At 45.0% G+C, this 12,636-nt stretch overlaps 1 protein-coding gene across 2 annotated transcripts in view; it reads left to right on the top strand.

Annotated features, from left to right (window-relative positions):
• SHC3 (SHC adaptor protein 3) overlaps positions 1–12,636 on the top strand; it is a 171,638-nt gene that overhangs the window by 91,242 nt on the left and 67,760 nt on the right. For both annotated transcript variants that reach the window (XM_520118.9, XM_009456850.5), the window contains exons 3-4: positions 7,548–7,611; positions 10,223–10,342. In XM_520118.9, the coding sequence (XP_520118.3) occupies positions 7,548–7,611; positions 10,223–10,342 (184 nt within the window). The remainder of the gene's footprint in view (positions 1–7,547; positions 7,612–10,222; positions 10,343–12,636) is intronic.

Consider the following 12,636-nt stretch of genomic DNA (forward strand, 5'->3'; position numbering starts at 1 on the left):
GCGAGAGCACGAGAGACAGACTGGCCTCTTCATCTTAGAGCCGTCTGACTGCCTTGACTGAGGAAGGCACCTGAAATGATTTAGCTGCCATTTTACAAGGAAAAGTGAACAGAAGGCTGAGGGAAGAGACCAGGGAATCAGCCCAGGTTTACGTGGTTCAGTCAAGACTGGTGCAAAAGGGAGACGCTGTGATGGAGACTTGCCCTGAGCTTCATGGGATGCACGCATAATGCCTTCAGAGCACTTAGAACAAGTCCCAGCCTGGTGTCAGGCACCACAGTGGTCCCCTTTTCTTTTGTGTGTGTGTTTCCAAAGGGCAGAAGCTTTGGGGCCAAGTTTGCTCACTTCACCTGTATTCATGCTTTACGACTAAGGAAGCAGATTTCAGTGGAACTGAGATCTTTAAAGCCTGTGGTATTTGATCTCACAAAATGCATCTTTCCCAAAAGATAAGTAATTCCTAAAAACTGGCAGTGAAGACAGGTGTGTGCAGGGTTCCGTGGGTCTCTAGATTCCACACTGTATTGGGCAGCCCCATCCAACCCAGTCCAGCCCCTCATGAGTCCAGCGCCTTGGTGGTCCAGCTTCTTGATGGCTTATCTGAGAGACATGGCACCATCTCCCTCAGGGTGCAGCACAGATTGGAGGCTTCTTCCTCATTGCCTGAGAACTTGGCTCATTTACGAAATTGTGGGAAAACTGAGGAGTGTGGATTTCTCCCTTGATTGGCGTATCGGCATCAGGAAGCAGTCAATTTGAGAGCAGAAGGCTTATTCTAACCCAACTGTTAGAATTCTAAAGGAGAAAAAATAACTAAATGAAAGTGTTTATAAGAATAAAGCAAGTCTCTGATCTGTCCAGTGAAGATGCCTGTGACATGACCTGTGACCTCAAGTGAACTTTATCAATTAGTTACTTAAACCATGGAAGGAAAATTAGCCTCGATTTTGTCTCTGTTGGGCTTTACTTTTTTGGTCAATACATTCTTAGTAATCCCAAGAGCTTATCTTTCACTTTGTGAGATCTCTTTCAGCATGGTTTAGGAACCTCTTTTCTAGTTTCATTATTTGGGCTTTTATGTGAATATACAGGATACTTTTTTGACGTCTGTTTAATAATTACCAGCCAGTATTTATTTACCCCTGTGTGTATATTTAAACACCTTTCTGGAGTAAACCAAAGGCTGAGGCACAGAACGAGGTCTCAGGAGAATGCTGGGATTATAATGGCACAGGTGAACTGCTAAGGTGTAAGGGAAGTCAATTTCTCCAGGGGTGTGCAGATTCTGAAATCCATGGCTCTTTTGTTATGTCTGCAACATACAAGATTAAAGTGATTTCAACACATCTTGGTCAAATGACTTTTTAAAAAATCAGGTTTATGGTATTTTTGATGCCTATGATTTCTGACTCTCAGTTTCTCCGAATGGTTTGGTTATGGCTGGATGCTTAGTGTGCTGGAGCTGGGAAACTAATCTGCTTGGCTGTGGATGAAACTGGGAAGAAGCCATTGGTTCTGTGTCCCTCTGCCCTTGAACTCTCACTCCTGGTGCCTGGGCTCCTACGTGCCCTCGGCCTAGCTGGCAACCTCCCAGCTCTGTCCCTACTGCAAATCCAGCTCTCAGACATGGCCCACCTGGAGTCAACAGCTTCGGGATGGAGAAAATGACCCATGAGAAAAAGAGAGAGGCCGTCCCCAAGATGAAAGAGTGAGTCATCTGTGGGACTGCCCTCAGCAACAGTCTCCGTAATGAAGCAGGTCTGTGGGCTTCTTCTCCAAACGGTCTTCTTTTCATTTTTCACTCTCACCATCTAAGTCTGGCCGTCACAACATCAGTAACTTCCCAGCTCATCTCCCTGCCTGCAGCTTCTCAGCCCTTTCTGCCTGTCTACACACCGACACTATTTCTATCATATCAGGGTCTACTAAAAAGGCGTTGGTTGCTTCCTGCTCCTTGGCATATCCTGAAATGCCTCTAAGACCTGAATGAGAAACCTCCATGGTTCTGCCTTATCCCGGGATTCTGTACACCTGGCCCCAGCCAGCTGGCGCTCCTGCACGTCCACTGTCCTGCTGTGCTCCTTCCTGGTCTGGGCTCCAGTTTGTATTTTTATAGGATCTTCCTCCACTGCCTCTTTCAGCACCTGCTTCTTTGGCATTGAGGCTTCTTTGCTGACCAGGTAACTGACCTCTTGCTCCTCTGAAAGGTAGAATTGCACACTCCAGTCCTTCATAGTACACGTGTGACTGTGTTATCCTGTCTCCTCCACTACTCTGAAGGCTTCTGGGGAGTGCAGCCTGGCTCACCTTCCCCATGGAGGCAGGGCGGTGATGGGTTTGGTGTGTGGCTGGTAAGGGAGAGACCCAGGACTGCTACCTTGTGTGGGGTGAGAGCTGCTGGGTGGACCACAGTGCTGTTTTCTGTCCTGGGAAGGCTGGAGAGAAATATTATTGGTGGGAAAAATTAAGGCTGGGTTTGAAAACTTCAAGTTTGTGATGATTTTAAGACACTGAAGCGGAGCTAGCAATTGGGTATGGTATCTATCTATAAAATTCTGGTACTCGGAGATGAGCGGGGCAGTGGGGAAGGTGGGTGAGCCGCCTGCTGCTGAAGCATTCAGAGTCCAGAGACTATGAGGTCCCTTCAGACAGGAGGGCGGGAGGCAACAGCAGGTTAAAATGGGACTCTGGTTAAGTTTGCCTGGAGTCTGTGGGGCATAGGAGGACTCCAACAGTTCAAGGGAGGGCTGGCCCTCCTACAAAGGGCTTGGGAAGAGGGGTGAGAATCTATTTTGCTGCACTTTGCCCAACCCTCACCCTAAAGTTATAAAGAGAATAAGAGCAAGTCCTTAGTGGCCTGTGAGTCCTCCCATGGAGGAGGGGCGATGGTTCCCTCTAGCTTCAGAGTCAGTGAGGGGCTTAGGAGATGACCAAGACTTTGACACATGTCACCAGGGCCTAGGTGGTCCCATGGACCGATGTCCAACTCACACAGGGAAGCATGCAGCAGGAGTGGCTGTGTTTGAGGAGCAACTGCCCTCCTGCTATAACCTGGCAGAGGTTCTGGTTCCAGGGAGGGGTACCTATGTGGCCCAGTCAGCTTTCTGCTGATGACAGGAGCCATGTCACCAGCAAGAAGCTGGAGCTTCCCACTGGTGTGGATGCTGGGAGGGAGCGGGTGTGTGGGGTGAAGAACAGACACTGTCCATTTCACCCATGGGTACCTCCTTGCTCCTGGGGAGGAGTCTTCAAATAAAAAAGGAAAGTGTCCCTGAGAGGAGAGGGGTTGGGTGGAGCCCTGGAGGGGAGGTACTCGCCATGGCTTAGAGGCTGGAGATTTAGTCTCAAGAATCTCAGAGGAGACAAGTAACTTACACAGGGCATGGGGGTGGGAGGACATCCAGGAGCACCAAGGGGGTCGCCTGTTTCCCTGCAAGGTACTACCAGCCTGGCCAAAGTGCTCAGCACTGGGGCTGTCGGTGTCACCTCTCCACCCCTGACCTCTCTGTATCCACCCCCTGCAGTCATCCCTACCTCACCAAGGGGTCAGGAGCTGCAGCTGAAAGGTTAGGAGGCACTTTCTTCCGTGGCCACCTGGAGGTTCCCTAGGCAGGCCTTAGGGAGGGAGGAGGGGAGGTTTAAATGAAGGTCAGGGTTTTTACTGTTCTGCTGGGCCTGGACATGTTTATTACTAAAAATAGGTAAATAGGATTACACGTTAAGTGATGGAAGACTTTTTCTTGTGTGGAGGCGAGTGGATTAGATTCATGGCTCCATCCAGCCCAGGGAGGAGCAGGGCCAACTGAATGCATTGAATTAGAAAGGACTAGTGGGGTGGGATATTCTTATTGTACCAGCACACATTCACTCAGGGTTCTGGTCACACAGTGGCCAGAAGAGGGGATAAGCAGGGGGAGGTTCAGAGGCTGGAACTTTAGAGTCTCAGGGTTCTCAGAAGAGGCAAGAAACTCACTCAGGGTGTGGAGGTGGGAGGGTATTATGGAGCACTGAGAAGGGTGCCTTCTTCCCTGCAAAGGACTGTAAAGCTTCAATATTTGGCTATGAAAATAGAATTTCAGTATAGGCTTTAATCTGCATTCTGGTTACCATTAAAGTTGAGTATGTGTTTGTGTTTTTTGGAGCCACGTATATTGCCTTTCCTGAGAACTCTTTATCCATATCCTTCGCTCCGCCCTCTATTGGGCTTTTGATAGTTTCCTTGCTGACTTTTATTAAGACAATTACTTTGTTGACTGTGAAATGTTACATATTTTCTTGTCCATAAATTTTTTATGCTATTGAGTGTGTCAATATTTTTCTTTTATGGCTTCTGGATTTTGTAACATCCTTCCACTAAAAGATAATTTTAAAATATTCTTCCCAGCCAGGCGTGGTGGCTCATGCTTGTAATCCCAGCACTTTGGGAGGCCGAGGAGGGCGGATCATAAGATCAGGAGATCAAGACCATCCTGGCTAATACGGTGAAACCCCGTGTCTACTAAAAATATAAAAAATTAGCTGGGCGTGGTGGCCGGCGCCTGCAGTCCCAGCTACTTGGGAGGCTGAGGCAGAAGAATGGCGTGAACCCGGGAGGCGGAGCTTGCAGTGAGCTGAGATAGCACCACTGCAGTCCAGCCTGGGTGAAAGAGCAAGACTAAGTCTCAAAAAAAAAAAAAAAAAGTGTATATATATATATACATACATATATATATATATACTTCCTAGTTTTCTTTTACTACTTTCATCATTTCATTACAAATGATTTCAATTTGTGACCCATCTGTAATTTATTTGCATGTAAGGCAAGAGATAGGAGCCCAACATAATTTTTTCCTGCGTAGCTGCCCATTCACTCAAATGCTGCTTCTTGGGTATCTCTTTCTCTACTGATGTGCATTGACCCATGCCAGTCACATAGACCATTCCTTGTGGGGCCTTGGGATGGGCTGTAGTGAGATGGATGAGGAGGGAGAAAGATGCTACTACATGATTTCAAAGAGTCCAGTTCTGAAGGGAAGATGGTGAAATCATGAGGACAATGAGGGTTCACATCTGGCGGTTGGGCTGGCTTCCGAGACTTTCAGATGACCACAGAGGTTGCCAAATGTCCCATTTTCAAATTAGCCGAGTTCTGAGGTCTTGATTTGGCTCACAGAAACAGGGTCATACTGAACAGAATGTTAAGAAGCAATCCCTATGATTAAAAACAGGGCAAAATTGGTACCTGAGACTCAAATGGGGATTAAGTGGAATTACATAAAGCTAAATAATGATTGCTAAACGAGCAAATTGAAACAGTACTGCTTACCAAAATGTACTACACTTAAACAGCAAGAAGGGGAATTGAGAATAGTTACATTTAAAATTAGATTTTGGAGTTAAAGTAACTCATTCCAGGCATCTAAATATTGCAGTTATTAATAGTTATGCTGCATTTCTATTTCAAACAGAAATAGATGCCATCAGCGTGGTTGAAATGAGAATTCACACACACGTGTTATCGTATGAGCATTAGGAAGGAATTTATGCCAATGATGAAAAGAGAACATTTTTCTAAAAAGCAGTTTCATTTGAAAACTCCTTTGGGGATTCTAAAGACTCACAAGTGGGATCCTTAGGATTTTCCCTGAGTATATGAGCTCTGAGAAATTTTTGGAACTTCTTCTATCTGCGAATGTGCCCTGAGACCTGTGCATTCCGTTCTGTGTGAAAAGGTATTGGAAAGAAATGTTAACTGTTTTCAGAGCTTTGTAATTCCTTCTAACTGGTGATGCATAGTTTCTACCTCCCTTCCCCAAAAGTAGCACAGAAGCAGCTGGGTCCTGTTGCAAGCTCCAGGGCCTGACTAGATGAGACATTTGATACTATGTGTCTTTTTGGATAACTGTCCTTGGAGTCTGATTTTTTTCTTTTAGACTCCATGTTGGTGGATGGTAAAATAAATACGGTGCTTATTAGGAATATTTATGGAGTGATTAAAGGGAGACACTTCTGCATATAGTATCTTTCTACCCTGCTGGAACCATCAGAGGTTTAGCTGCCTTGCTCAACTAAGTATGTCACTTAATATAAGAAATACAATGCAGAGATTCACTGTACTGGTTTTCTAAAAATTAAACAGATAAAATATAGATAATGGGTTTATATAGTTCTGTAAAGAGACATTTGACCTTCTTTAATAAGAAGTTAGCTTTTAGAAAGTACTTTAGATGATACGTGATTGGTCACTTTGATAGAAACACAGTTAGAATATTATTATAAAATGAATAAGAGTAAGCATAAACATCAAAAACATTTGTTTCTTGCTTCACTTTTTCCATGTCATGATGATTCATTGCCTACGGTTTTCCTGGCATCTGAGCTTTTAGGAAAATGTTTCCTTCCCTGCTCTCTACAATGAATTGAGTGGCAAATGGGAAGCTTGTCCTGATAGTCTGTTGCCTAACTGATATGGACGTATTTCTCTTCAAAGCACTGTGTTGTTATGGTGATTATTTTTCGTCCACATGGTAGAAATTAATTTGAAGAAGTATTGAGCTCAGAAAGTTTATAGAATGTTTCTGAGGACCTATTATCTTCTCTCATTCACCGTGTCTCCAAGTCCCTGTTGATTTTTTTCTATGCACTAGTATTTTCTCCTCCATGTGTGAGTGGGAAGGGTCACCAGCTCCTTTCTGGACCCCTGACTTGGAGCCACCTTTGCCCACCTCCCAGGCATTTCTCACTTAGGCTGGGTCGTGAGGTTGAGCTGTGTTTCCTCTCCAGCATTCCCTTCCTGCCACCCTAGCCCTCAGCTGCGACCATCCTGTCTTGCTTCCTCACCCTCTGGGGTCCTCCTGCCCCATGCAGAACCACGTGTTGGACTCTTGCCCCCTGGCCACTCAGCACCAGGACACTCTGCCTCCTCCACCGGGACCCATGCCTGCACGTCCCAGCAGCCTCACCAGTGCTGTTCCATGGAACTACCCTGCATATCACCTCACTGCCGGTTTCTTTATACACCCTGCAGTTCCTCTTCTCCTTCCAACCCCTCTTGATTTGGTAAGATTCACTAACCGCAGAAACTGGGAATAAAACTCAGATGACCATGTTTCTTTTAATTACATTCTAACTCACTTAAGAAGGATCTCGATCAATCAAAGTGGTTGATTAGGTTTGGGCCTGATGTCCTGACCAAAGCCATGGAGATAGATAGCATCACAGTGTCGGGAAGAGAATATTTTAGGGTGCTGACTTACAAAAATAGAATCTTAGCAAAATGTAAAAAAAAAAAAAGTGTAGCATTGACACAGATGACATTGTTAATATCCAGCCACCACAACAAAGAGAACTAGAATATTGCCAGGAGAGGTTTTACGATGACCTGTTTGTGTTTTGTTTAGTTTTGTGTTTTAGAAGAAGAATCGGATGACTCCCAAATTGGCAGGTCTGTTTTCTATACTGAAATAAACAGGCAGTTATTTTCTTTGGATGTGCAAGTGTAGCATCTCTGGGTTCCATAATCCCGACTGACACGTAATAAAATTGCTTTTACTTCCTGTCCTAAGGGAAGCCATCAGCCGTGTCTGTGAAGCTGTGCCTGGTGCCAAGGGAGCCTTCAAGAAGAGAAAGGTACTGTCCTCAATGCTCTGTGTCTAACTGTGTCTCCTCTACTTCCTCTTTTTCGCCACTCGGTATCTTCAGTCACACAGAATTATTCATTGTCCTCTTTCTGTGGCCCGGCGCTTGCTACTTCTAAAAGCAGAAAGGGCTTAGATTGCTTTCTCTCTCACACGGTTGAGGACGGTTAGCTGTCCCTGTCTCAGAAGTAGACACCCTGGTTACTCACTCACTGTGGCTTAAACTCTGAAGATAATGATAACAACAGACACTTAAAACAGGATCAGGCTTTCCTTTAAGCACTTTCAATACATCAATTTACTTAACTACAACAACTGAGGTGGATATCCCCAGTGGTGTGCTGGTAAATGTTTAACAACCAGCTCTCCAGGTTGGGCAGGGGAATGAAAAAGAGAGTTTGTAGCATTTTCTGATTTGTGTGATGTCAGTACTTCTACTGTGGCTGATTTCAATTTCTCAAAATTATATCCCGTGAAAACAGAGTCGGGAAGAGATATGTAGTAGCTCATGGTTGTATAATGTTTCCGCCATACAGGTACTGTGGGCATAAATAACTTGAAAAACAGTTAGTAGTTAATGCAGCAAAAGAATTAGGAAGTGATGCATGTTGAGCATTTATTGTCTGGTTTTTTTTGTTTTTTTTTTTTTTCTTTTTGAGACAGAGTCTCGCTCTATCCCCCGGGCTGGAGTACAGTGGCGTGATCTTGGCTGACTGAAATCTCTGCCTCCTGGGTTCAAGCGATTCTCCTGGCTCAGCCTCCCAAGTAGCTGGGATTACAGGTGTGCGCCACCATGCCCAGCTAATTTTTGTATTTTTAGTAGAGATGGGGTTTCACTGTATTGGCCAGGACGGTCTCAACCTCTTGACCTCGTGATCCACCTGCCTTGGCTTCCCAAAGTGTTGGGATTACAGGTGTGAGCCACCATGCCCGGCCCTATTGTCTGTTTTTTTAAAGGTAATTTATTTAATTGTAAGTTTACATACATTCATTTTTAATAACAGCTGTGATTAATAGTCAGATTATAAAATTCTGAAAAATTTAATAATTGGCTCCCATCAGCTGGGCCAAGCCAGCACTAGAATACCACTGGATATCCCCGTATTACAGATGATGACAACTGTGAACGGAGGGGAAAGGCCACAATGCAGGTAGATGTTGTCTGAGAGCAAGCTCAGAGGGCTGGGCTCCACAGGCTGCATGTTCAAACACTGCACTAGGACTTTTCATCCTGCAGATATTTGAGTCAGAAGGAAAAAAAAAAGCCTGGATTAGGAGAAACCATGAAAACCTCTTCAGTTAAGTTGTCTAGTGAATCCCCAGCTAAATCCACAATCAAGGCTTTTCTATGCCTAACCTGAATTGTGGAGAAAGCGTCCTTCAAAGAACCTCTGAATCTGCCCTGAGGTTGCACATTCCTGATTCCAGATCATCTGGGCAGCTGCATGTGTGGCTCTGCTGATCTCAGGCTCAAGCTTGTTTCTGTCTTCAGAGCTTGGGGACTTTCACGCACCCACAGGGCAGCTGGGTTTCGGAAGAGAACTCTGAATGAAGACTCAGATGTGCCAGCCCGTGTTCTGGCCAGTCCATGGGGAACCAAGTAAGGCTCCAGAGTCTCCACTACAGGAACTAGGACGGCAACTGAGAACGAAGAAGGGGAATCTCATCTTCCAGGTCCCAGCTCATCCTGGGGCATCCTCATGGTTCTCTTGGTGGAAACGATGCCCGTTTCTCGGCTCCACCCAGAATCTCATGGGTGGGGCCTCAGCATCTCTGTTTTTAAATAGCTCCTTCAGGGGATTAAAAAAGGTGTGCACCTGGTTAGGAACTAATTAGCATATCAAAAGAGAGCGTGTTCTAATCCAAAAAGAAGGGATGGGTTGGTACCAAAGGGCATTGCCCACCCAGGTACCTAGGAAGAAGATCCCTGGCCCCAAAACACAGCTGTCAGTCCCCTGTAAGGACATTTCTGACAGGGTAATGGGAACTGTATACCAGTTACAGCCAGGCCATGTCTATCTATCCTTATGCTGGCTCTAGGCCCATGGGTTTTTAAGAGGACAGTCCATGAGAACCTTGACCAGGGAGAGTGTTTGCTCCAAAAAATTTGTGGTCCATTCCCTTCGGCCGCGAACATCCTTGCATCTCTCTGGGATTCTTGTAATCCCCTAGAGCTGGCCTGCTTTAGTCTTCCTCTAAGTTAGTTTGACTCTTCCTCTGAAGTAGGTGTGATGATACCAGGTTGCTGAGCCTACAAAATGCGATGGGCTTTCCCCAGGTTTACATACGAGGACTTCTCCAGGAGACACTTCCCAACAGGGCCAGAGAAAAGGCCTGGAAGACTGATGCCTCTGCCTGCCTGCAAGAGTTCTCACCTCAGCATTTGCATATTATATGGTTTATAATTTGCATGTTGCATATTCTAAAATTTGCTTGTTAGCTTCGGATCCCCCTACTCCCAGCTTATTCATTTCACATTTTGTCTTCCTATGCCTAAGTAGGGAGGAACAGTTAGTGAGAGTTTGGGGGTATGGCAAGCATCCACATCCCCACCCTTTGAGATGGAAATGAAACAGCTAAAATAATGCTCTTTAATTTCACAGCCTCCGAGCAAAATGCTGTCCAGCATCTTGGGAAAGAGCAACCTCCAGTTTGCAGGAATGAGCATCTCTCTGACCATCTCCACGGCCAGTCTGAACCTGCGAACTCCAGACTCCAAACAGGTACATGGGTGCTCAGATCCCCTGTCCCTGCCCACAGCCCCAGGTGATGAGTGTTTCGCAGGCTTCTTCCTTGCAGCTTTACTGAGCTCACATAGCATATTTTGTGTCAAATTTTTACTAGAGTATGAACTTTGGCCACTTTGAAGGATCACCAAGAGAATGATAAATGAAATTGGCTCTCTTTAATTCTGCTTTTTATTTCTTTGGAGGATAATGCACAAAATCATTGGTTTACTTGCAATGTAAAAAAAAAAAAATGATGTGTGTGCAAAGTCTCTTCTTAATGTCCTTGCCCTTATTTTTTTCTTTTACACCATATTTAATTGGTTTTACAGGCCATATTTTATTTTATTACCTTTGTAGTGGACGGCATGTCATGGTCTAATTGGTGATTTTTTTTTTTTTTTTTTTTTTGCTTTAGTGGCTCATTGTTTTGGAGCATCTTGTAGTACATAGTGTTGCAGGGGTAATAAGAAGTGGTGTTTTCTATGGAATAGCCAATGTGGAATGAATTTGGAGCTGACTGAGACACCACAGCCACAGTGTTAATTAAGGCTAATTTTATTGAGGATGGTTGCATTCCTGCACAGTGTCTATCTTTTAGATTTCTCTGATCTAGTCATCATTAATTTCTTTAGCTGGAAAAATAGGTGTTTGAGTAGCTATTTTAGCTACCAACAAGGCACTTCTGAAGGTCAAATGAGGCGCAGGAGGTGAAATGCTTGAGCAGTATCCAGGGGGGTGTGGAGTGTGGACTCTCCTCCCTTGCTGTGCCCCGGCTCACCTTCTGGGGCTGGCAATAGGAGCTGGAGCTTGGATGGGACCTCTCTATATAATACTCTACCTGATTCTGACATTGTCACCAGGGATGCCGGCAGTGACCTTTATGTTACTATACATATTTCTATTGATTGACTTCCATATTCCCCAGGTTAGTGAGCAGCATCTCCAGCTTCATTTATTCCTCCACCTGCCACCCAAGATGTTGAAATAAATCCTGGATCTAGCTCAGAAATGGGAAGCAAAACCCAGGCTTTGTGTTAACATAACTAGATACCACTTCTCACTGCCTCCTTTTGTCCTCACAGGACTGATAGATAATTTCTTGTCTTTTTATCTTAACTTGTCTAAGGGACTAGTTCACTAGCTCTGGAGGTTGTGGATTCTGAATATTCACCAGGCTCAGCTTTTCTCTGGCATGGTCCAAGACTGCGCTGTTCATGAAGGCTTGTTGGCTGGGCTCACCTCTGCACTCTCCTTCATGCCCGGAGCTGTTCCTTTCCTATGTCTCCTGGACCTTTTATTTGGTCCTCAGACTTCTTAAATCTGTGGGATCTTCTCCCTGAACTCCCCTCCCACCTCAGTAAAATAGAAAACAAACTAAGAGCAGCGGGATGAGACTGGGCTGGCCCTCTCTGTCCTGGAACATGGCAGCCGAAGCAGGTGTCCAGTTCATGTTTTCCTGCCCTTGGTTTGGGCGGATGGGGCAAAGTGGCAGGTTCTGGACACCCAGGGGACTGGTAGTTTGGTTGATGAGTGTGTGAAGGTTGGGTGGGGGGCAAGCACACAGGGTGCTGACTCTCCCTTCCAGCTGACTTTTGGGCCCAACTGTAGCAAATTGAGAACAGCCTGGCTAGACACTCCCTTCTCCATCCAGTGAGACAGCAGCAAGACAACAGCCGCTCCCCTCTACAGAGTTCCTAGTGGAAATGAGATGCAACACCCTCAGGGCAAAACACGTGATTTAGGTCAATTAGCTCTAATTTTCTTACCCTGGTTTTCAATTTCTGTCTTACCCAAAGAGATAACATACAATCACACAATAAGACTCACGCATCAAGTCGACCAAATATGACTTTCATTTTTTTTTCCAAATCACAGCTTCCAATTTAACTTCCAAACTCCAGTTTTAGACCTGCCTTATAAGCAAAAATTAAATAAGCAAAGATGTAAAACTTTGAGAGCCATAGTTTATCATTTCCTGGTGATTGCTATTTCCTCATTATTCTCTTAGGAGCCCTCTACCTTTGCGCCAGAGGGAAGATTCCAGAGACCTGCAAAGGCCACTATTTTTAGTTTAACTCAGCTGGGGCTTGGGTGCAGCCTCTGTAGCCAGCCTCATTTTCTATTCACTTATGTACCCAGGGGTTTCTAGATCCTGAGGTGTTGTAAGTGCCAATAACCAAAGTAGGCATTTAAAACTATCTTATTTTCTATTATAATTCAATTATATTTTATTTCAAGTTTCACAGGAGCATGTTTGGACAAATCCCTGGGATGTATGATTATAGCTA

This window comes from Pan troglodytes, chromosome 11 (assembly GCF_028858775.2).
Source record: "Pan troglodytes isolate AG18354 chromosome 11, NHGRI_mPanTro3-v2.0_pri, whole genome shotgun sequence".
Lineage (NCBI taxonomy): Eukaryota > Metazoa > Chordata > Mammalia > Primates > Hominidae > Pan > Pan troglodytes.